The sequence below is a fragment of the Diospyros lotus genome, chromosome 10 (assembly GCF_014633365.1).
Source record: "Diospyros lotus cultivar Yz01 chromosome 10, ASM1463336v1, whole genome shotgun sequence".
Taxonomy (NCBI): Eukaryota; Viridiplantae; Streptophyta; class Magnoliopsida; order Ericales; family Ebenaceae; genus Diospyros; species Diospyros lotus.
This window is the reverse complement of record NC_068347.1, coordinates 35,420,267-35,446,218: the sequence shown is the minus strand read 5'-3', so window position 1 is coordinate 35,446,218 and position 25,952 is coordinate 35,420,267. Positions and strand designations below refer to the sequence as shown.

At 31.6% G+C, this 25,952-nt stretch overlaps 2 protein-coding genes across 7 annotated transcripts in view; both read right to left on the bottom strand.

Annotated features, from left to right (window-relative positions):
• LOC127812163 (stemmadenine O-acetyltransferase-like) lies at positions 1-24,539 on the bottom strand. 2 transcript variants are annotated; one of them, XM_052352509.1, is made up of 3 exons: positions 24,498-24,539; positions 8,998-9,100; positions 1-1,535 (listed from the first exon to the last, which is right to left on the bottom strand). In XM_052352509.1, the coding sequence occupies exon 3, from the start codon at positions 1,525-1,527 to the stop codon at positions 166-168; it is 1,362 nt and encodes a 453-aa protein (XP_052208469.1). In that variant the 5' UTR covers positions 1,528-1,535; positions 8,998-9,100; positions 24,498-24,539; the 3' UTR covers positions 1-165. The 2 variants fall into 2 exon arrangements, with proteins under 2 accessions (XP_052208469.1, XP_052208470.1); XM_052352510.1 differs by lacking the exon at positions 24,498-24,539 and adding an exon at positions 9,161-9,201.
• Positions 7,522-25,952, bottom strand: part of LOC127812162 (stemmadenine O-acetyltransferase-like) — a 79,006-nt gene continuing 60,575 nt past the window's right edge. For 3 of the 5 annotated variants that reach the window (XM_052352507.1, XM_052352506.1, XM_052352504.1), the window contains exons 2-3: positions 23,987-24,223; positions 7,522-8,603 (exon numbers count right to left, since the gene is read on the bottom strand). In XM_052352507.1, the coding sequence (XP_052208467.1) occupies positions 7,634-8,603; positions 23,987-24,223 (1,207 nt within the window). In that variant the 3' untranslated portion in view covers positions 7,522-7,633. Of the gene's footprint in view, positions 9,004-23,986; positions 24,224-24,312; positions 24,496-25,952 lie in introns of those variants that run through there. The other 2 variants (XM_052352503.1, XM_052352501.1) reach the window with 2 other exon arrangements.

Here is a 25,952-nt window from a genome sequence, read left to right as displayed (position 1 = left end):
TTCAGAAAATATTAGAATTGTTACTCCATTTTCCGGGCCCAACTAATGAAATTAATTAATGTGCATAATACACACATGTGTATATAATACCATTGTTTACAAATAAATAAATAAATAAATAAAAGTGAAATACGGAGATTGATTTTCTTTTTAATGCCAAAAGCATCAATCTACGACTGACGTTGGCACTGGAAAACCAGGATTTGAGGAAGCGTAGCGTAGGAATTCAGGGTCTTGCTCCAAAATAGCCATTTCAGGTTCATCCAAGTGCACCCATGCTTCTATTCCTCCTCTGTTCACGCTGCTTTCTGCTAGAAATACCCCATTAACAAATACTGAATTGGGGAATCCCCAAACATGGCTTACCCAGATAGGCTTTCCCCACCCGAAGTCCAACTCCGACAATTTGAAACTTCTCAAGTCGCTGACCATGTACATTTCGGGTCTTTCTTTGGCATATGCTTCGTCTCTTTCTTCCATCAACTTGCGAATGTTGTGAAACCCTTCATCCCCTTGCATGCTTTGGATAAAATTACTGTCTAGCTTTTTAACTGCTTCCTTCACCCGACCCACCACAACTTGCAGCTCATCATTTTCGTTTGTGTGGGCTGCATTGTGGTGTGCACTTGTTAGCCAGAAGATATTCCCAAATGCATTTTCAGACAACGACGATGCCATTCGCGGCCGCATGTTTACTGCAAAGACCAACGTGGATGGGTGTTGGGAGCCTTTGACTGTTGCGGAAGCAGCCATTGCACGCGTCCAGATTAAAGAAGTTATCACTTGGGAACTGCTTGGATAAGGAACTAGCTGGCTAGTGGCCTTAACCTTGAGGGCTTTTATGGCATTACAATCGAACACAAATCTCCTCAAGATGCTTTTCCCTTGATTGAACCAACTCTCCTTGCAATACGCCATGCTACGTGGTAGTTGCTCGGAGCTAGGAGGGAAAAGCGAGGATGCTGAGCTGAGGTCAGGGAATATTGCTTGGTCTTGACAGCCCCTAGACAAGGCAGTCCAACACCTAAGGAAAGAAACCAGTGTATTTGCATCTAACACCTTGTGGGACATGGACACGCCAATGGAAATTCCCCCAGAAGCAAATACATTGGCTTGAATAGCTAGGTGAGATAAGGTAGTTTCTGGCTCGGGCACGAAGTCTTGGTAAGGAACAAATTGGTGCAGGGCCTCGAGTTCTGGCTGCTTGAGAAACTCGGACATGTCACGATTAACATGAGTTTCTATGAATAGAACCCCTTCATCGTTACATTCGAAGGACATATGATCTTTAAGTCGTCCAGCAAGTGGGTAAAATCGAGACAGGGTCTGAGAGAGCGAAGTCTTTAATCGAGCCAACACTTGTTTGACGGAGGTAGCATCCGGTATGGGGAAGTGGAAGACGATGGGAACGTAAGCAGAAGCGAGGAGCTGGTCCAAGAGAGAAATGTGGAAGGTTTTAAGGTGAGGGGGTGTGGGAGAAGAAGGCTTGACGTATTCGGTTGAAACCAGTTGGATTTCCATATCCATATATATATGTGGATGATGATAGAATGAAATGGTTGGAAGAGGCTGGAAAGAGTTGCAGCAGCTTTTGGTTGATAAAATTGGGGATGAGAGATGGAGATGGAGATGTTGTGCCTGTGTATGTATGTATGTATATATAGCAGCAGCTGGGGATGAGAGATGGAGATGGAGATGTTGTGCCTGTGTATGTATGTATATATAGCGCAGCAGCTGGGGGACTACCGGGGGCGGGGGGGGGTGGGTGTTGGGGAAAGAGCGATGTTGTTTGTTGATTGCGCGGTCGATCGGTCAAATTAAAGTGCGTTCATCAAAACGAGTAATAGGAAAAGTAGCGGTCTCTTACAGTGGCTTTGGGTGTTATAATTGGAGAGTGGTATCAACGCGGTTCCATATATTCATATTATTATAATAATAATAATCATTCAAACAGAATTCAACTAACTAATTAATATTCCCATTGCATAAATTAATTAATATTATAACAATTGGTACGAACATGCGTTCCGCCAAGCTCACGTACCTTTATGAGTACTAAATTATTATTATATTAATTTTTGATTTGTATTTAGTCATGGATGCTGTCACATAGACGCCTGACAAGCTCAGCATGTCTGAATTTAAGATAAAAAAATAAATTACCACCAAACTATCAATCACAATCGATCATAAAAGATTTATATAAAAAATTTAAATTAAAAAAATCACAAACACAAAGAATAAATTATTATTATAATATTATTATTATAATAGTGATACTACTATTATAATTTCAATATATTATAACGTGATAAAAGAGTATAATTGATATCATATTTATAGTAATTTACAAATTATATGAACATGATCGAAAATGAAGTAAAAATTACTATGTGAATAACTAGTTTACAAAAGATATTAGCTCTTATTCTCAAAAAAATTTTAAATTGGATATTGTCGGACATATATTCTTATCTGTATCTTAATCAGTACATTTGATCAAATATGTAGTTTTATTTAGGAAGAGAAGAACATATATACATATCTTGACTAAGTTAATTGAGTCTCGAATTGATCAAATTAAAAAAAAAAAATCCTTTATTATACTTTAAATTCTTTATTTAAATTGAATTCAATTCAAAGTGAATGGTGGCATAAAAAAATTGTAACAGTAGTTGAAATTAGAATAGGTATGGCTTGCTTGACATTTTGGCTTCTCAACCCATGAAAGTCTAAGTCGTTTAATTTGATTGAGTTTAGTTCACTAAATCTTCAACATAATTATGTATAGTTAAAAGGTGTCTTGCCTTATATATGCGGAAAAAAAAAATTAAATACAAATTCATTGATTGACGTTTGAAAAATAAAGAATATTTTATTAATAGAATTTCATAATATCAAAACTAGAGACCATCTTGGGTACAGGTGTTAGTGTTGGAAGCCTAATACTAGATTTAGATGGTATTTGATATTTATTATTATGGGACTAACGATGTAATTCTTGCAATATGTAATAAAATATATTTTTATATTTTAAAATCATATTTTTATTCATACTTTATGAATCATTATATATGAATGAGTCCCTAGATTTTTTGTTAAAATGTCTTATTCTTAAGTGTTAAGAATATGTAACTAAGGAACTTTGTATTAAGGATATCTTAATGATAATTTCCAGTCCTTAGACTTTTCAGAAGATGACTATGATTAGTCGAGTACGGACTGACACATGTGATACTACATTTGATTAGTATGAGATGCTAATGATAAAGGATAGTGAGTCATATATCATAATCCATGAGATGTATATAGTATATATGTGAGTAGGTGTCAGTGGAATACTTACTGAATGTAACGCATGTGATAGATCACATAGTTGAGAGGATCTATGATTTATCACAGATTTCGATTGTGTTATTAATTATTTTGATCGAAGGCAAAATAATTGTCTTGTGTGTCGATGCCAGGGATTTGCTGTTGTTAAGAATCATTCGGATACTAGGTGTGAGATGTACTGCGTGGTCCTTGTATAGTGGTAGATAGAGGTAGGTGATTGTTAATGAGATCTATTAATCTCTGACGTGAGATGAACATCTTATGTGATCGGTGATGATCTTTGTTGTAGAAACCTTTGACTAGGATACATTTGATTGAAAAGTATTCCAATGTCGGAAAGAGTTCTGATGTGTCGTCTCGATCTCACCACATTGATTTTGGCATAGTCATCAAGTTAGTGAGTTTGATCAGTTCATAACTCTCACTTGGTCGGGATGATTACTAATGGAGGGATTATAGTACACGAGAATCGAAAGTCCAAATAGGTTTTATTCTGAAGTAAGACTTTATTACTAGTAGGGTCGACCTAACATAATGTTGGTTGTTACTCAAGGTTTTTCGAGGTATTTTGAGGAGATGGAAAGATTCTCGTTGTAGATCAAAAGTGTTTGGTCAATGTTAAGATGGTTGACGTGTCATGATTGCTAAGTAATGAATCTAGAAGATTGCAACATATTCGGGTGTGATGGTTGACTAAGTGATTAAGGTTGAAATCGTCATTAAGAATTAATGATGTTTACCATTAAGAGTTAAAAGATCGGGTTCAAATAATTAATTAATAAGGAGAAATCGTTAAGAGTTGATGTGCATGCCATTAAGAGTTAACGGGAGTTTTAGTGTCATTATGAGATAATAAAAGTATTATTAAGAATTAATATCGGGTCTAGATGCAATTTTTGAAAATTCTGAAAAAAAGAGTAAAAATGGTTGACAACCTTGGGAAACTATCGATCGTTGCTAGATGAACTGTCGACAGTTCCTATCGTTTTGGCTGGTAGATCGCACGATCGATTTGTCGTCTTGTGTAACAGAAAGCTAGGCATGTGGTGAGGGTGGACGAAAGGAGGATGACGCGCGCCCTTCTGATCTCTTTCATGTCCCACGCTCGATTTGCATGTCCCTTGTTCGTTATGAAGATGATTGGGCAGTTAGGGTTTTATATTTTGATATACAAGCCAAAAATTAAAATGCAACTGTTGCATTGATTTTCTCTCGGCCCTAGCCTGAATTCTTTTCTAGTTTTTAGAGCTCGAAATACTTTTTGGTTGCCCATCTTCCTTATCTCCTTATTTGTCCATTGTTATAGTAACAACCCAAGTAAAATAGTGAAAACTGTTTTAGTTATTAGGATTTTTCATTTTAAACTCAAATTCATTTTCATTTTCAACCTTAATCTCCCTTACTCTCTCAGTCTAGTATAAAGAGAGAGTGTTGAGATTTATCATCTCGCTGGAGTGTGAATTGACTAGGCCTTCCGTGTTTTTGGGAGTTAGTTCGATCTAACAAAAAGATTGTTCAGGAGTTGTTTGGAGCAATGAGTTGCTGCTATTGAAAGGATTTTAGCCTCTTCATCGGTCTTCAAGAGTTGAAAGGTCTATACACTAAATCCTTTATGACATAGTTTAGTTTCGGATAGCATATGGACATTGAAATGAGTTTTGTAAGGGTGTTTTTGATTTATGTTTCTACTGTCATTTTATTAGTTTTTTTGATTTTTTTTTGAAAATCCAGTTAAACTCTTATATTGATACTCCAATATTTAACGGTTTCTCTTTCAGTAGAAGTATCTCTTGCAGTGAAAAGAGTTGGGTTATACATTCTCCCTCACCAAAAATGGTAATGCCCGACACCTGACTTGCTTTACCCCCTAGCCAAGCACCCTGACGAGTTCGTGTTACGCAGCCGTTGTCTAGCTACTCTCCATCTCGAAGCACTTGGTGTGAAGTGCTTCCAACTCGCTCCTATATGTTCAGTACCAGTGATGCTTGAAAAGCTCCTTAATTGTCCACACTTGATAGAGCCCAATATCACCCTTTGCACACCTTTGTGCTGCCACAGAGCACCGCTCAGATACCATTTGCAGCAGACCAGACATTGTGCTCCCATGCGACACCCCGCTCTTGGGGGGATGGAGGGACAAACTCCGTGTTTATTTCCTATTGTTTTTTACTTTCTATTTTGGATTTATTTTTGTTAGCAAGTATGATTGTATCACTTAAGACCAAAAAAGAAATAATTGTGATTAACGAGACTCAAATCACAATTATTAATTAATCTACACTTTCAATTAATTAACTTAATTATTTCAAGGGTCCCATCTAGATCTGTTTCAAGATCATGCAAATAAATGGTTTAAGAGGAGTTGACCAAATGAATGAATGAACGTGAACATGCAAATATTAATAATTTAAATAGTCTACTTGTACATATATATAAATATATAACAAACCATAACTAATTAAATATAAAAAAATGTGGCCATGTGATTCCCCAGGCCATAAATTATTATTAGTAATTACATAAATGAGCTACCTAATTACTTAAAAATTATTATAAAATCAAAAATTGCCATGGTATATGTCCCTGCATATGGGTACATTATTAAATTGGGCTTTTATTCCTTTGGATCTGATGATTGGGTTTAGGATACATTCAAATCCATAAAGTTATTTAGATACTTAATATAATTCAACAGAAAATTAATTTCAATTAACAAAAAATCTAACTTAAAATGACATACAAGTTGAGAAAAACGACTTCTCATCTACTAGAAGGAAAGTCACTTTCCCTTGTACTAAAACGTCTTTCTTGATTCCCTTTGCACTATAGTGCCTCAATCACTCCACTTTTGTGCTCATTGTTGTCATTTATTTCACTGTCGTCATATCTATTTATCATCTATCTCACTAACGTTATTTTTATTCTTCGTCGCTGTTTGCATTCCTATATATCGACGTTGTCCTTTGCGTCGTCGTTTAGCCCTGTTGTTGGCTCTTTCTTTGCTATCTGTTCAGTCTCTCCTTCTCTTATTGTTTGGTCTCTCCCTCTCTCTCTCTCTGTTTCGCTATCTCTCTCTCTCTCTCATGCATTGTTTGGTCACAACAAATGTCCAAATCCTCATGTTACAGTCAAATAATAAAAAATACATTTGAAAGAAAACTCTTTTTAAGAAACTATTTTCTTTTCCCAAACAAAAAAAACCTTAAATATATAATCAATGATTTAATTATGAGATCATTGATTTTTGGGACTTCTATGGTCTCTCCTATGATAAGCTCTTGCTACATCACTATCAATTGCTTACGAAAATGTTAATTGAATATTTAAGTTTGTTATTTATGGTGATATTTTATATTGATATAATTATATTTATAATAATAAACATTAAAATATAATACTTAATTTATTACGAAATTTAAAATTCACAAACTAATTAGGTGATGAAAATGAATAATATTTTTGTGACAACTTTGGAGGTGGTGCTTGTATAAAAATTCACAAATTGAGCCAAGTGTTGAACAAATAATTGAGGGTGAGCTTTTAGTTGGTTAAATGTTGGAAGTATTCAAATTGAATAGATTAATTTTTTTACAAAAATTGAACCAAACCAACTAAATAGATGCTCAAATCGAATAAACTGAAAAAATTGAACTGATTGAAAAAAATGAAAAAAAAAAAAAATTGGTAAAGAAAAAATGATGTTATTTTTTATTTTTTTGTTAATTTAGTTATTTTAATTTTTTTTACTACAGAGATTGAACTGAACTAAAATAATTAAAATATTTAAATTTAAAAACTGAACTCAACCAAAATATAGATTAAAGTGAATTAAACTGTCAATTTCAGATAATTCAATTTAATTATTTTCACCTAAAGACTGCTTAGACATTAAAATAATAAATAAAAACATGTATATATAGAGTATTTGTCAACCAAAGATGTGTTAAAAGAACAATATATTAAGAATTCAGGTCAAGTATAAGTAATAGTAACTCCTTGGACAGCATCGTGTGCTCTAATTAAAGGAGTATAATCCGCTTATATATTATGTCATATAATATCACTAATTGTTACAAATAAAAAAAAAAGGGTGAAGAGACGCCATATACAAGAATTCAGAAAATATTAGAATGGTTACCCCATCATTATAAAAGTAATACCAACTCCTTGGACAACATCCAGTGCTCCAATGAAAGGTGTATAATCCGCTTCTATATAATGTCATATAATACGATTGTTACAAATAAATAAATAAATAAAAAAGAAAAAAAGGGTGAAATTGGAGACTCCAAAAGCATCAATCTATGATTGACGTTGGCACTGGAAAACCAGGATTTGAGGAAGCGTAGCGTAGGAATTCAGGATCTTGCTCCAAAATAGTCATTTCAGGTTCATCCAAGTGCACCCATGCTTCTATTCCTCCTCTGTTCACGCTGCTTTCTACTAGAAATACCCCATTAACAAATACTGAATTGGGGAATCCCCAAACATGGCTTACCCAGATAGGCTTTCCCCACCCGAAGTCCAACTCCGACAATTTGAAACTTCTCAAGTCGCTGACCATGTACATTTCGGGTCTTTCTTTGGCATATGCTTCGTCTCTTTCTTCCATCAACTTGCGAATGTTGTGAAACCCTTCATCCCCTTGCATGCTTTGGATAAAATTACTGTCTAGCTTTTTAACTGCTTCCTTCACCCGACCCACCACAACTTGCAGCTCATCATTTTCGTTTGTGTGGGCTGCATTGTGGTGTGCACTTGTTAGCCAGAAGATATTCCCAAATGCATTTTCAGACAACGACGATGCCATTCGCGGCCGCATGTTTACTGCAAAGACCAACGTGGATGGGTGTTGGGAGCCTTTGACTGTTGCGGAAGCAGCCATTGCACGCGTCCAGATTAAAGAAGTTATCACTTGGGAACTGCTTGGATAAGGAACTAGCTGGCTAGTGGCCTTAACCTTGAGGGCTTTTATGGCATTACAATCGAACACAAATCTCCTCAAGATGCTTTTCCCTTGATTGAACCAACTCTCCTTGCAATACGCCATGCTACGTGGTAGTTGCTCGGAGCTAGGAGGGAAAAGCGAGGATGCTGAGCTGAGGTCAGGGAATATTGCTTGGTCTTGACAGCCCCTAGACAAGGCAGTCCAACACCTAAGGAAAGAAACCAGTGTATTTGCATCTAACACCTTGTGGGACATGGACACGCCAATGGAAATTCCCCCAGAAGCAAATACATTGGCTTGAATAGCTAGGTGAGATAAGGTAGTTTCTGGCTCGGGCACGAAGTCTTGGTAAGGAACAAATTGGTGCAGGGCCTCGAGTTCTGGCTGCTTGAGAAACTCGGACATGTCACGATTAACATGAGTTTCTATGAATAGAACCCCTTCATCGTTACATTCGAAGGACATATGATCTTTAAGTCGTCCAGCAAGTGGGTAAAATCGAGACAGGGTCTGAGAGAGCGAAGTCTTTAATCGAGCCAACACTTGTTTGACGGAGGTAGCATCCGGTATGGGGAAGTGGAAGACGATGGGAACGTAAGCAGAAGCGAGGAGCTGGTCCAAGAGAGAAATGTGGAAGGTTTTAAGGTGAGGGGGTGTGGGAGAAGAAGGCTTGACGTATTCGGTTGAAACCAGTTGGATTTCCATATCCATATATATATGTGGATGATGATAGAATGAAATGGTTGGAAGAGGCTGGAAAGAGTTGCAGCAGCTTTTGGTTGATAAAATTGGGGATGAGAGATGGAGATGGAGATGTTGTGCCTGTGTATGTATGTATGTATATATAGCAGCAGCTGGGGATGAGAGATGGAGATGGAGATGTTGTGCCTGTGTATGTATGTATATATAGCGCAGCAGCTGGGGGACTACCGGGGGCGGGGGGGGGTGGGTGTTGGGGAAAGAGCGATGTTGTTTGTTGATTGCGCGGTCGATCGGTCAAATTAAAGTGCGTTCATCAAAACGAGTAATAGGAAAAGTAGCGGTCTCTTACAGTGGCTTTGGGTGTTATAATTGGAGAGTGGTATCAACGCGGTTCCATATATTCATATTATTATAATAATAATAATCATTCAAACAGAATTCAACTAACTAATTAATATTCCCATTGCATAAATAAATAAATTAATATTATAACAACAATTGGTACGAACATGGGTTCCGCCCAGCTCCCATACTTTATGAGTACTAAATTATTATTATTATTATATTAAGTATTATTTATTTGTATTTAGTTAACGATGATGTCAGATGGACGCCTAACACGCTCATCACGTCTAAATTTAAGATAAAAAAATAAATTTCGATCACACTATTAAACACAAAAAAAAAATTATATTAACAATTTGAATTAAAAAAAATAAAGGATAAATAAAATAAAATATTATTATAATAATATTGTTATTATAGTAATAAATATTACCATTATAATTTTAGTATACTTCATGCTTATTTATATATAGGTCTATTATTGATCTATAAATGTATAGAAAAAAGAATTCACTTAATTATATAAATTTATATTCTATTTAGAATATGAATCACAAAAATAAATCTTGATAAATCACCAAAAAAAAATTACTTATAGATAATATTCCAATCATAATTAAATTTAAATTTTAAATTACAATTATAATACAACATTAAATTCTTATAAGAGCAAGGTTTTTTTTTTTTTTAATTACTCTTATCGATCAAGTTAATACTGAATATTAAGTTTTAAGGGTGTCTCTTTATCTTTTGAGAATTCATATTATTTATATAGTTTTGACTCTTATGTATCAAAAAAATCCTCAAAGAGAAAAATTCTTAGATTAAGTTAAGGATTTGTGAGATATATAGAAGCACATTTTCTAATAAGATAAGAGGAGCGTGATATGTGACACCTTCTAATTAAAGGGATAACGCATCAAACTATAGTATTCATAAAATCTTTCATCAATTATATTATAACATGATAAACGAACATAAGCATATACATACTAGTTTACAAATTATATGGACATTATCGCAATGGAAGTAAAATTCACTATGTGAATAACTAGTTTACAAATGAGATGAACATACATATCAGAGTTATTTTCTTATTTGTATTTTAATCGATACACTTAATTAAATATGCAGTTTTATTTATAAAGAGAGAAGAACATACATATCTTTGACTAAAATTATTGAGTCTCGAATAGATCAAATTAAAAAAAAAAAATCTTTACCATACTTTAAATTCTTTATTTAAATTGAATTCAAGTCAAAGTGACTGATTGCATAAAAAAATTGTAACAGTAGATGAAATTAGAATAGGTATGGCATACTTGACCTTCTCAACCCATGAAAGTCAAAGTCGTTTAATTTGATTGAGTTTACCTTATTAAATCTTCAATATATATAATTATGTATGGTAAAAGGTGCCTGTAAAGAAAAATAAAATTTTTTAAATAAAAATTCATTGATTGACGCTTAAAAAATAAAAAATATTTTATTAACAACATTTGATAACATCCATCTTGAATGTACGACTATATATCTCTTCCACTGTAAAGAGTTGGGTCATGAAAGTCTCTCTCGCCCCTACGTACCTAAGCTTTACCCCCTACGTACCTAAGCACCCGGACGAGTTAAAAAAAGAGTCATGCTAATTCCTATTTGAAAGTCAGTCATGTCACAAGGTGGTTCGGTCTATGAATATATACGAGATGGGATACACACAGTTCCCACAAATAAATATAAAAACTATAGTTCCAACGGGGATTTATTATTCAACAAATACCCACATATATATATATATATAAATATTAATATTATAAGAGGATGCTCACATAACTTGAGGGGCGTTAAATTAATTATCAAGGCTTTGTCTCAACCCGGGGACTGCTGGCTGCTGCCCACTTCGATGATTTCGTCTGGGCTGGATGCAATTTAATTATATACGTATCCTTTAATTAATGTGAAATAAACTTCACAATTTTGCTACTAATAACTGCCATGTAAGGGTTTATAATTTTAATTTTCAGAAATGTTAATTATTGTCCCAAAAAATAGAAGAATTCATGCCCGTTCAGAAGTCACATCATTAAAATTGAATTAGAGGTTAAAGCATCAATTAGTGTGTAGGATTATAACCCGAATAATCTGCTCGATCTATACTAGAGAATATTGATTCTGATCGAATAATATAAGTAATGCGTGAAAATTCAATTTAGGTAGAAGATAGACACCGAAGTATCCTCTATGCTAGGGTAGAAGTGATTTTTACAAATACAGTTTAAGTAAAAAGAAAGTCTGAAGAATAATTATCAGAGGATAAATCCTCAACACTAGACAAATCCTTATAATCTCTGAAGAGAGTAACCTCAAGCCCGCAAGGAGAGTCCTATGATCGGCTTTTTGAGTCTTCTTTGTGCCATTTATCCTAATTTTTATAAATTTGAGACAAAATATTTCTGACTCATTCACCAATTCCAGTCCAAGTCATTTTCTAGCGTGAAACTATTAGGAACTAGAAATCCTTTATAATATGAGGAGGCGGCTAATTCTAGATCATATTGATTAATAGATCATAAACAAGATAAAAGATAGAATAGTTAAAAAAAAAAGAGAGTTATTATTGAATATAAATTTAGTTGTGTTTTTGTCTCTTAGGCCATCTCCAATGGGATAGCAAAACATCACACCAAAATGGTGTGATGAATAGTGGGACGCCATATACTTATAAAAAAAAACTGTTCACCCACTGCAAAAATGCCATGAGAAGTTTATGCCCAAATTATCCTTTCCCTTTCGATGTAAAAAAATGTTATTCCCATTATATCCTCTTTTAGTTTTGTTTTAGTATGTATAATTATTGATTTTGGTCTTAATTTGTATATTTAATTTGATCATTATTTTTAAGAACATAATAAATTAAAATTAAGAAAAAATAATTATAATTATTTAACAAAATAAAATAAATTACTCCATAAGATTTAAAAAGTTGAGAACAACATAAGCTATACAGAAACATAAATATTGAAAATTAAAATGCAACATACACTAAAAATGAAAGACAAATATTTAATATTCTAATAGATTATTTTCAAATCCTTCAAAACCATCAAAATAATGACCAAATGGAGTTGAGGAACTTCTAAGTTCTTTGTTTTGCTGTTTATCTTTTTTCTTCATGATTCTTCTTTGTTGTTTTCGTATAAACTTGCATTGTTCTTGATCTGAAATCGGACAGTTCAAGAATTTTTAGCTTGATACCGAAAAATCAAGGATAAAGAGGCCCACATTGTATTTCGAAATGAATTGATTGAACATTTGTGGAAGAAATATACTAATTCTAAGAATTAAATGTTCAGTCTTAATTGTATTTTTTGTTTGTAATGTTTTATCGTTTAAATAATCCCTTTTGAATCTTGTCGTGTTAAATTATAAATCTTGTACATTACGATATTATGTATAATATTGTATTTAAGTTTTTAAATAATTACAATATTTTATGTAAATACATATAAATTTTTTTATATATTTAATTTGCAATTACGTAAATAGTTAAATATTTTTTTAAATAAATTAATTATTATGAATTAAAAAAATAAGGTAATAGAAATAATACTATTTATTTGGTGTAAATTTTGGTATAATGGGTTGGAGATAACTTGATAGGATAGTGTGAAAAATGTACCATTTTAGTATAAAAGTTACATCATTTTGAAGTTTTAGATTGGAGATGGTCTTATTAGTCTTTTATGATTAAATTAATATTTAAAAAGATGTGTAAATACATATTAAGTGAATCTTTAAAATTAAATGTATTTAATTACTTCTCTCGAAACTTTACTTATTTAAATAGGCGGAGTAACTGAGATTTTTAACTAAATCTCCCAATTAAGAATTTTCAAAGACAATTAACGTACCATATATATGTCACGTCTTAATTGACAAGACATTTGATATTTTATATATCATTTAATGAAATGACGGAAGTTGACCTTCTCGATAGTTTGAACTGACCACTGATGGATTAATCGTATTTGCATGAATATGATGGAGACTGATTCTGCTGGATTGACTAACTGCAATAAAAATGAAAATTGACTGAAATGTTAAGGGAAATTGTATTTCTCCACAGCCCACCCATGTAAAATTTTATCAAAATTTTAAAATTCTCATTTTAATCTCACTCATTATCTCCTCCGACCATTCCGTCCACCGCCTCACTTCTCTATTTTTCTTCCATACCATATACACACATATACACAAACACATAGAGAGAGACAGAAATTGGGTTGGCTGTCATGGTCGACCCACACACATATATATATATATAAAAAGAGAAAAAAAAATAAAAATAAAAGATGTTAGCGTTGGGGTGCACTTGTCGCAAAAAAAAGAAAAAAAATAAATTTAAAATACAAAAATTAGTGACATGGCACACTTGTTGTTAAAAAAGAAAAAAATAAATTTAGAATACAAAATCTAGCGACGATGGTGCACTTGTCTCAAAAAAAGAAAAAGAAATTTAAAATTCAAAATTTAGTGATGAGTGTGCCCTCGTCATTAAAAAAAAAATTAAAAATTAAAAATTAAAAATTAGGACGAGATATGCTTGTCGCTAAAAACAAAAAAAATAAATTAAAAATTTAATGTAAAATTAAAATTAATATTCATTATTTTATAAAAATTAAAATTAAAATAAGAACAAAATTTTTCGCTTCTAATATAATAATTTATAAATTTATATTTGAATTAGTAATAAAATAAAATTAATAAATATTAAAATTAAAATTAATATTCATTTCCCTCTACTAACATTAATATTAAAATTAATATTCATTAAATAATTTTTAAAAATTTTGAACTGTAAATATTATTCTAGAAAGTTTGAAAAAAAATGTTATAAATATAAGTTATGTATTTCAATAACTAAGGAGGCTTCCAAATTAGCTGATTCGCGCTCCTGTATAGAGGTTCTTGGTGCTTGGAGGTTGGCGATTCGATTTGATGGTGCAGCATTTGGAATTATTGCTAGGATTAATATCCTAGCACTGCCATGCAACGTGCATGAAGGGAGTATGCGGGCTGGCGTACATTTAATTTTGGGGTATTCAGTGAATTTAGCGGCATGATTTTGTCTATAAAAAAAAGAAAATAAAAAAAAAATTGGCAGAGGAATAAATTTGTTGCTAAAAAAATATAAAAATTAAAAATTTTAGAAATGGAATAAATCTGTCGCAAAAAAAAAGAAAAAATAAATTAAAAAATTTGTAATTTCAAACCTTAATTTTTACACTTTAAAAAATGTGTTAAAATTTGAAATTTTTTTATAAAATGTGAAATTCAAACTTTAATTTCACATTTTAGTAACTAAATTTATTTTTTTAACTCAATTTAATTAAATATACATTTTTTAATTGTGATAATTGAAAATTTTCATTATTTTGATTACATCTATATACTTGTATTTATCTAACTACATCTATGTACTTGTATTTATCTTCTTTTTTTCTTACACATTAAAGTAAAGTGGTTAAATTAAATTAAAAATACAGATAGAAAAATAAATTTAACTTAAAAATATAAATAAATAAGTGTAATTAAAAAACAAAATATTCAAATGACTGTACAAAATAAAATGTAATAGTACATAAATAAAATTCTAGATGTGCCCCATATATATACGCACACATTTTTTAAATATATTAATCATCATTATTGAGTAATATGTTATCTTTTAGCGGATACCCATATTTTTAAGTGAATAAAAGTATTCAAGATATTTAGATGACACGTTTGACTTGTTTTAAATTTCATCATTAATTATATGATGTCATGCTATATAATTCAGGAGCTTACACAAGAACTTAGTAATGTTACTGAAATTAACCTTTAACAAAATATTAATAAAAATTTAATATAAAATTCATAAAATATTAAAATTAAATTTAAAATTTGATTTGAAAATGAAAATTTTCATAGTTAAATATATAATTTGTAAAATTTTTAATTAAATTCAAAATTAGTGAGGGAATATACTATTTTTAGGTTGTAAATTAATAAAACATGAAATTACAAATTCAATTCAAAAAGAGTTTTCAAACATATTTTGAAAAATATTGGGGTGCAAATGTAATTCTGAAAATTTTAAACAAAAGTACAATAAAAATATTTTATGCGCATAATAAATAAAGGAGACATTCAGATCAGTTGGTTGCGCATGCGTGTGTAAGTTTTTGGAGACTAGGGGGTACAAAGTTTAATTCTTGGAAAATGCAAGAATGAATCGCTCGCTAGGAAAATAATAATTCTCGAGAGTAGGTACATATTTTTATTAATAGTGGAATAGGAAGTGCGCATTAACGGATACATATTTTTAATTGTAATATCATATATACTAAAAATTATATATTTAATTAGATAACTATATTTTTGACTATGCATGTTACACTCCAATTAATTGTATAATTGAGAAGAATAATAATTTTTTATAATATTTTCGGTATTTTTAGTAAAAAATATAAAAACAAGACTACAAAGTCTATTTTGCTATTATATTATATCTATATTTTTTTACTCATTTGAACAATAATATAAAATTTTATTCTTTAATAAATAAAATGATATTCAACTTTATATCAAAGAGAGCACATTTAAATAGATGATTATTTATTTTATTTTCCTCTTAAGAGACTTATCATATCCACAAAATAAGATTTCTAGCAATAATGCTAGATAATACAATCGCCTACAGTACTTGTAGGGCCTATAGCACTTGCTATTGCTAAGTAATACAAAAAAAAAAAATTCTTCAATCAAAAGAGAAAATATGAGAATTAAACTTCTCAGTTACAATATCTCTCAATTATATAGGACTCAGAAAATAAATAATAATAATGAATGCAACAATAGTTTTGAGAAAAATTGTGTCAATTTAAAGCATGAGAAAAAAAGTATAAGCACTAGTAAGTTAGAACACTTGTAATGAATGTTCTCTAATCCCATAATTATTGTTGCACCATCCAAGTATTTATAGTTGACGGTTGAGGTGTTAAAGACGATTGAGCTTTATGAAATGCACTTGTTAAAAATATTTTTTTGTTTAAATAATATATAATTTAAAACTAAAAATTAATTAGTCAAATAATTTATAGAATTATTATTATTTATAACATAAAACTATTGAAAATTTAAAAAATAAAAGATTAATCTTGACCTCCCATTTTAAAATGAAGGATAAACTTACATACTATTGAAAAATATTTTAATTAAAAAATAATTTGTTTCCTTCTTCAGTCATTATTCTTCAAGTACTCTTTAATGTTTTATTTCTATTATTTTTTTTTTTATTTCTTTATCTCTTATACTTATTTTTTCTAATTAATGTGAAGTCATAAAATCAAATATATATAAAAGAACTATATTAATTTTTTTAGTTAAAAAAATATATTAATTTTAAAAAATATATATTAATTTTAAAAAATTTATTATTCAGAGAGGAATAATCACCCAACACTAATTCTCTATCTGCAATGGGTGACTGTCTGTCGCAGGTGATTGTTGATTTTAGTTTTCTCTTAAAACATTTATCATTTTTAGTTTACAAAATATATGTAATTTAAAATTATAAATTAATTAGTAAAATATTTTATAAAATTATTATTATTTATAACATAAACATTATTAATCATTTTAAAAAATAAAAAATAAATTTTTATCTCTTATTCTGGAATTAATAATAAATTTATAAATTTTTTAAATATATTTTATTTATTTTTTAGTCATTGTTCCTTAAATACTTTTAATGATTTATTTTTGTTATTTGTTTTTATTTTTTATTCTCTCTTGATTGTAAATTTTTTTTCCTAATTAGTTTAATGTTGTAAAATTAAATATCTACAAATTAATTATATTTTAAAGTAGTTAAAATATATATATTTATTTAAAAAAATTAATTCAATTGATTTTAACGATGAGCACCTGCTTGTCGCTAATTTTGGCGGGCACCAGCCCACCCCCCTCCCCCTCCTCGTGACACCCAGTGGCTGAGCCTAGGGGTGTGCAAAAAAATCGTCAAATCGCGAAAATCGCCCGCACCAAATCGCACCGCACCAAACCGTGCGGTTTTTTGGGGGTGCGGTTTGGCACGGTTTGAGAAATTCTCAAACTGTGCGGTTTGCGGTTTGTGGTTTTTTTGGTTTGGTTAAAACCAAACCGGCCAAGTAGTATATTAATAAAAAAATTAAAAATATCTAATAATTGAAAAATTAAAAAAATAAATTAAAAATATATACTTTTTTGACCATGAATTATATTGTGGATTTTTATGTTATTTTTATATTATGAGCATGTGGTTATGTTGTAGATTTAAAACTTTTAAATTTGCATTTTTTATTAGATAGTAACTTATTTTAGTTTTAAACTCCAAGATACTATAAAAATTTAAAAATTATGATTTTATGCATTGATTTTTATGTTTTAATTAAAAATTTATAAGTTAGTGAAGGAAACACCAAATGAAACAATAAAGAAGCATCAAACCGCAGAAACCGCACCAGACCGCACCGCATTTACGGTGCGGTCTGGTGCGGTTTGTGCACACCAAACTAGACCGCGTGGTCTGGTTTAATGCCAAACCGCACATGCGGTTTGGCTTATTAAATCCTTCCCAAACTGCCCAAACCTCACCGTGCACACCCCTAGCTGAGTCACGTACAGCCAAGGGTGGGTAGTTGCCACCCTGGATTTTTGAAAAAAAAAATTATATATAATAATTTCATTTTTTTAATTTTTTTTCTAAATGCTCATCCTGAATTTTTAAAAAAATCTGAATTTTGGATATATTGGTCAATGAAGATAAGGGTGTTGAGTGATTACTTCTGATTGTCGAAAACTAACGACCATTTTGGCTAGTGGCAATTGCCAATGCGTTTACGCACATTGAATTTGGCTAGAAATTTAAGCTTAGATCTATGAAATTTGCCTGTTATATTTTATTAGTTTTTGGGTATGTTGGTCGATAGGAATAAGGATGTCGAGTGATTGCCTCTGATCGTCGAAAACCACCGATTATAGTAGCTGATGGCGATTGCAAGAGCTCTTTTTAATATTGGTTGAAAATTAAAAATAAGATATATAAAAAGTTGACTCACTTTTTTTTGTGTGTATCTTAACTTTATTTGACCATTTCTTTAACTATGTTTTAATTAAAGGGATTAATTTTTTTTCATTTTTTGTTACAAATTTATCAATTACATATTTGAAATTATGATAAAAAATATATTTTTTGTCATGAAGTTTCTCAAGACTCGGCTATGTAATTGAATTAGAGATCAATGATTGAATGAAAGTTTATTACGAAGCTTATCAAGACTCGACTGCACAATCAAATTAGAGATTAATGATTGAACGATAATTTAATTATGTATATTCAAAAATAGATATTTAATAAAATTGATAATACTATTATTATGCGACGTTATTAAAATATTAAAATATATCGATTGTATAATTTATTGATATATATTTTTTAATATTATATTATTTTTGTTTTGTTATATTATTTAATTTTAGACAAATTTAAAATTTAGAATTTAATTTTCCCCCACCCTACCTAAAATTTCTGGCTCCGCCACTGGTGACACCTGACCCCCCCCCCCCCCCCCCCCCCCCCCCCCCCCCAATGCTCCCCTCCCCCACCCCGACACTTGGCACCCTCCCTTCCCTTTAAATAGCCTCCCCTCTCCCTCCGTTTCTCTTCATTTCTTCTCTGCTTTTAACTTTTTCCTTAATGTTTTGCTCCTAATTTATTTCTCCTCACTGTTTTTCACCTGTTTACGAAGATACAAACCTCATCAAGAATTGAAGATTTTTTTATTTTTATTTTTAGTTGTTAATCATTTTAGATTTAAATTATAATATTGAATGTTTCTTATATAATAGATATTATTTGATTAATTGTTAAATAGTAAATAGTTGTTTATTACTTGATTAATATATTTGTTCAATGATTAATGGTTAATCTTAATATTTTTGTTATTTATATTTATTACATGTTTATTTTATATTTATATTATTATTACATATTATTTATAAATTATTATTATGTATTATGTGATTTAAAAAAAAATTAAATTCAAAAGAATAAGCAGTTAAAATATTTGAGTGTGTTCAGTGGGGGCAGTTCACAGAATAGACACGTTTAAATTAAAATTAAATAACAAAAGGGGGCGTTTAGGAGGGATTCACATTGGGTCGGTAGGGGAGTCTTTTAAAAATAAATTAATAATTAATTTTAAATAAAATTTTAATTTTTTATTTAGGGATTCACATTGCGTCGGTAGGGGATTCTCATGTTATTAATATTAATAATGTCTGTCATTCTCCATTCCCTCCCTTCTACTCAAATTTTTTTTTGAAAATTAATTGTTTCTCCTATTTTAAATTTCAGCACCTAATTTTTGAATTTTATTTTATGTGATTTTTTCTTTTTCAATTTTTTATTTAGACGTCAAGTACTAAAAGTCTATGTTGAATAGTCAAATACTCTTCCGGTATCACCTTACAATTCCTACAACATAACCGATCCTCTTGTCTCATGAGGAAGTAATCTATTTGAATGTTTGATGTGATATTTTTATATGTGATTAAGTGTTCATTCTCTTTTTTGAACCTAGTATTGGTTATGATGAGCTCATATGCTATAGCAAAATCTAGAATAGAGTTATCCTCATTATTAATTTCCCCGAATTCATACCCTTCATGTACCTCTCTATAGCCGTTTCCGTCTCCACCCACGTGACTATTTTAGTCACCTCCTATAATCACTTTATCTACTCTTGGTATCATTTGTATGAGTCCTCCCAAAATTTTACTTTTATCTCCTCACTTAACCCTGCTTGTGGTGCATATGTACTAAAGATATTCATAGTTATTCTTCCTAAACTAACCTTCACCATAATAATCCTATCCCCTATTCTTTTTACATCCACTACCTCATCGACTAAGTTTTTTATCCATAATAATCTCCACTCTATTTTTTCGCTCGATTATTTCCTGTGTACCATATTTTATATCTAGTTTATGATAAAATTTTTATTTTTTTCCCTACCATCTCGTTTCTTGAAGACACATAATATTAATCTTTCTCCTAATCATCACATGTACCACTTCCAAAGTTTTGCCTGTTAATGTTCATATGTTCCATGATCCAATCCTTAATCTATAATTTTGGTTTTGGCCTTGACTTTGATTTTGATTTTGGTTTTGATTTTGATTTTGGACTAACTTTTTTACCTACATTCGTCCAAGTAAATGCAGGGACCCTTGCTCATTTGTCATAACATCCGGACACCGATGCAGTGACCCTAACTCACTTGACACTACACACGGGCAGTGTACGTAGCACGTCACTATGTGAGAAAATTCAATTTAGGTAGAAGATAGACACATTAGTATCCTCTATGCTAGGGTAGACGTGATTTTTACAAGTACAGTTTAAGTAAAAAGAAAGTCTGAAAAATAATTATCACAGGATAAACCCTTAATTAACACGAGACAAATCATTACAATCTTTGAAGCAAGTAACCTCAGGCCCATAAGGAGAATCACATGATCGGCTTTTTAAGTCTTCTGTGTCATTTATCCTGATTTCTATAAATATGAGACAAAATATTTCTGACTCATTGGCCTATTCCAATCTAAGTCATTTTCTAGCTCGTGAAATTATGAGGAACCAGAAATCCTTTATAATATGAGGAGGTGGCTAATTCTAAATCATATTGATTCATAGATCATAAACAAGGATAAAAGATGGAATGGTTAAAAATGAGAGTTATTATCGAAAAGAAACCTAGTTGTGTTTTTGTCAATTAATTAGGCCATCTCTAATAGAGACAACGATTTTGGCATTTTGTCGTGTCCAATGGGACAACAAAACATCATGCCAAAATAGTGTGATGAACAATGAGACGTCATATTTGTGCTAGTTGTTTATTCTCTTTGCATTCGTGTTTAGTTTATTAGTGCAGATCGACAAATCACGGTCGACCAATTTTGATCGTCGACATGTAAATAATTAAATAATTTTTTTAAAATAAATTAATTATTATGAATTAAAAAAATAAGAAAATAGAAATAATACTATTCATTTGGTATAAATTTTAGTATAATGGGATGGATATAACTTGAAGTTGCACCATTTTAGCGTAAAAAGTTGCACCATTTTGAAATTTTGAGTTGGAGATGGTCTTATTAGTCTTTTATGATTAAATTAATATTTAAAAAGATGTGTAAATACATATTAAGTGAATCTTTAAAATTAAATGTATTTAATTACTTCTCTCGAAACTTTACTTATTTAAATAGCCGGAGTAACTGAGATTTTTAACTAAATCTCCCAATTAAGAATTTTCAAAGACAATTAACGTACCATATATATGTCACGTCTTAATTGACAAGACATTTGATATTTTATATATCATTTAATGAAATGACGGAAGTTGACCTTCTCGATAGTTTGAACTGACCACTGATGGATTAATCGTATTTGCATGAATATGATGGAGACTGATTCTGCTGGATTGACTAACTGCAATAAAAATGAAAATTGACTGAAATGTTAATGGATGTGCTGAAAGAAAGGTCTAATAAGTACTATCTACCCTCGCCTTCTCTTACAACAGGTTGTTGGGAGTCTTTCACCACCACCACCACTACCATTATTATTGTGGAAGCAACCATTGCGAACTTTCAAATTAAACCACTTACCACTTGGAACTACTAGCGGCCTTGACCTTGTATAAGGACTTGTATGCATGGCACTACTACTGCTAGGTAGTACATGCACACAAACCTCCTCAAAATGATTTTCCCATCTTCAACCAATTCTCCCTGATGTATGCCATGCTACGTGATGGTTGTTTTGGATCTTGGAGCGAAGAGCAATGATGCTGAGGTGGTGAGGTCGGGGAATATTGTTCTGTCTTCACAGTTGTTAGATAAGGCAACCCAACAATTGTGGGAAATAGCTATATATTGTATTTTTGCATCAAGAACCAACATTGACAAGCTAATGGCAATTTCCCCAAAACAAATTAAATGTATTTACTTGAATATGGGGTATAAGTGAACTAGGGTAGTTTCTAGCTCGAGGACATCACTTTCGAAATGAACATAATGGTTCAAAAGCTTGAAGGTAGAAATCTTGAAGGTTTTGAGGGGTGATTAGGTGTTGGATTAATGAAGATGGCTCAAGTTTGAGAATGTATATATATGTATGCTTTACTTGGTAAAAGAATTATTTGAACAATTACACTGTTGATTTACGCTTCCAATTGCTTAACTCAATTATGAATTTAGGGATATAAGTGGGTCTCTACTTAACTTTGTTACATTAATATAATATTATAATATCTCACAACATGCATGGATAAACAATGCTATCAGCAAGCAAAGCTCAATCAAACGTTAAAATCTGTAGAGACATCATTGCACTTAAAATACATTTGCCCCCACTTATAAGCCATATACAAGAATACAGAAAATATTAGAATTGTTACTCCATTTTCCGGGCCAAACTAATGAAATTAATGTGTATAATACACACATGTATATATAATACCATTGTTTACAAATAAATAAATAAATAAAAGTGAAAGGACTTATGGAGATTGATTTTCTTTTTAATGTCAAAAGCATCAATCTATGATTGACGTTGGCACTGAAAAACCAGGATTTGAGGAAGCGTAGCGTAGGAATTCAGGATCTTGCTCCAAAATAGCCATTTCAGGCTCATCCAAGTGCACCCATGCTTCTATTCCTCCTCCATTCACGCTGCTTTCCGCTAGAAATACCCCGTTCACAAACACTGAACTGGGGAATCCCCAAACATGGCTAACCCAAATAGGCTTTCCCCACCCGAAGTCCAACTCCGACAATTTGAAACTTCTCAAGTCGCTGACCATGTACATTTCGGGTCTTTCTTTGGCATATGCTTCGTCTCTTTCTTCCATCAACTTGCGAATGTTGTGAAACCCTTCATCCCCTTGCATGCTTTGGATAAAATTACTGTCTAGCTTTTTAACTGCTTCCTTCACCCGACCCACCACAACTTGCAGCTCATCATTTTCGTTTGTGTGGGCTGCATTGTGGTGTGCACTTGTTAGCCAGAAGATATTTCCAAATGCATTTTCCGACAACGGCGATGCCATTCGCGGCCGCATGTTTACTGCAAAGACCAACGTGGATGGGTGTTGGGAGCCTTTGACTGTTGCGGAAGCGGCCATTGCACGCGTCCAGATTAAAGAAGTTATCGCTTGGGAACTGCTTGGATAAGGAACTAGCTGGCTAGTGGCCTTAACCTTGAGGGCTTTTATGGCATTACAATCGAACACAAATCTCCTCAAGATGCTTTTCCCTTGATTGAACCAACTCTCCTTGCAATACGCCATGCTACGTGGTAGTTGCTCGAAGCTAGGAGGGAAAAGCGAGGATGCTGAGCTGAGGTCAGGGAATATTGCTTGGTCTTGACAGCCCCTAGACAAGGCAGTCCAACACCTAAGGAAAGAAACCAGTGTATTTGCATCTAACACCTTGTGGGACATGGACACGCCAATGGAAATTCCCCCAGAAGCAAATACATTGGCTTGAATAGCTAAGTGAGATAAGGTAGTTTCTGGCTCGGGCACGAAGTCTTGGTAAGGAACGAATTGGTGCAGGGCCTCGAGTTCCGGCTGCTTGAGAAACTCGGACATGTCACGATTAACATGAGTTTCTATGAATAGAACCCCTTCATCGTTACATTCGAAGGACATATGATCTTTAAGTCGTCCGGCAAGTGGGTAAAATCGAGACAGGGTCTGGGAGAGCGAAGTCTTTAATCGAGCCAACACTTGTTTGACAGAAGTAGCATCCGGTATGGGAAAGTGGAAGACAATGGGAACGTAAGCAGAAGCGAGGAGCTGGTCCAAGAGAGAAATGTGGAAGGTTTTAAGGTGAGGGGGTGTGGGAGAAGAAGGCTTGACGTATTCTGTTGAAACCAGTTGGATTTCCATATCCATATATATATATATATATGTGGATGATGATAGAATGAAATGGTTGGAAGAGGCTGGAAAGAGTTGCAGCAGCTTTTGGTTGATAAAACTGGGAATGAGAGATGGAGATGGAGATGGAGATGGAGATGTTGTGCCTGTGTATGTATGTTTATATAGCACAGCAGCTGGGAGACTACTGGGGTGGGGGGGTTGGGGAGAGGGATGTTGTTTGTTGATTGCGGTCGATCGGTCAAAACGAGTAATAAGAAAAGCAGCCGTCTCTTACAGTGGCTTTGGGTGTTATAATTGGAGAATGGTATAAACGCGGTTCCATATATTCATATTATAGTAATAATCATTCAAACAGAATTCAACTAATTAATATTCCCATTGCATAAATAAATAAATTAATATTATAACAACAATTGGTACGAACATGCGTTCCGCCCAGCTCCCGGACCTTTATGAGTAATAAATTATTATTATTATTATATTAAGTATTATTTATTTGTATTTAGTTAACGATGATGTCAGATGGACGCCTGAAACGCTCATCAGGTCTAAATTTAAGATAAAAAATACATTTCGATCACACTATTAAACACAAAAAAATTACATGAACAATTTGAATTAAAAAAAAGGATAAATAAAATAAAATATTATTGTAATAATATTGTTATTATAATAATAAATATTACCATTATAATTTTAATATATTTCGTGCTTATTTATAAGTCTGATCTATAAGTGTATAGAAAAAAGAATTCACTTAATTATATAAATTTATATTTTAATTAGGATATAAATCACAAAAATAAATCTTGATAAATCACAAAAATAAATTTTTAATTATAGATAATATTCCAATCATAATTAAATTTAAATTTTAAATTACAATTATAATACAACATTAAATTCTTATAAGAGCAAGGCTTTTTTTTTTTTAATTATTCTTATCGATCAAGTTAATACTGAATATTAAGTTTTAAGGGTGCCCCTTTATCTTTTGGGAATTCATATTTTTTATATAGTTTTGACTCTTATGTACCAAAAAAATCCTAAAATTCTTAGATTGAATTAAGGATTTAAGTGATAAAAGCATATTTTCTAATAAGATAAAGCAGGAGCGTGATATGTGACACCTATCAGTTGAAGTGATAACGCATCAAACTATGGTATCCATAAAATCTTTCATCAGTTACGTTACATTATAACATGATAAAAGAACATAAGCATATACATACTAGTTTACAAATTATATGGACATTATCGCAAAGGAAGTAAGATTCACTATGTGAATAACTAGTTTAAAAAATATTTTATTAACAATGTTTGATAACATCCATCTTGAATGTACGACCATATATCTCTTCCATTGTAAAGAGTCATGAAAGTGAAAAATAACAATATATCTAACTTTTATCCCACTACGTGAGGTCAGTTATACGAATTTTAAATTTTTATGTATTTTTATCTTTTGTCATATTTTTATTTAGGTTCATATACCTCATATCAAATTTTAATATTTCTTCCAAAGTCTTTTTGGGTCTGTCTCTATATTTGTTTTGGACTAATTATTCCATTTTATCAACTTTCCT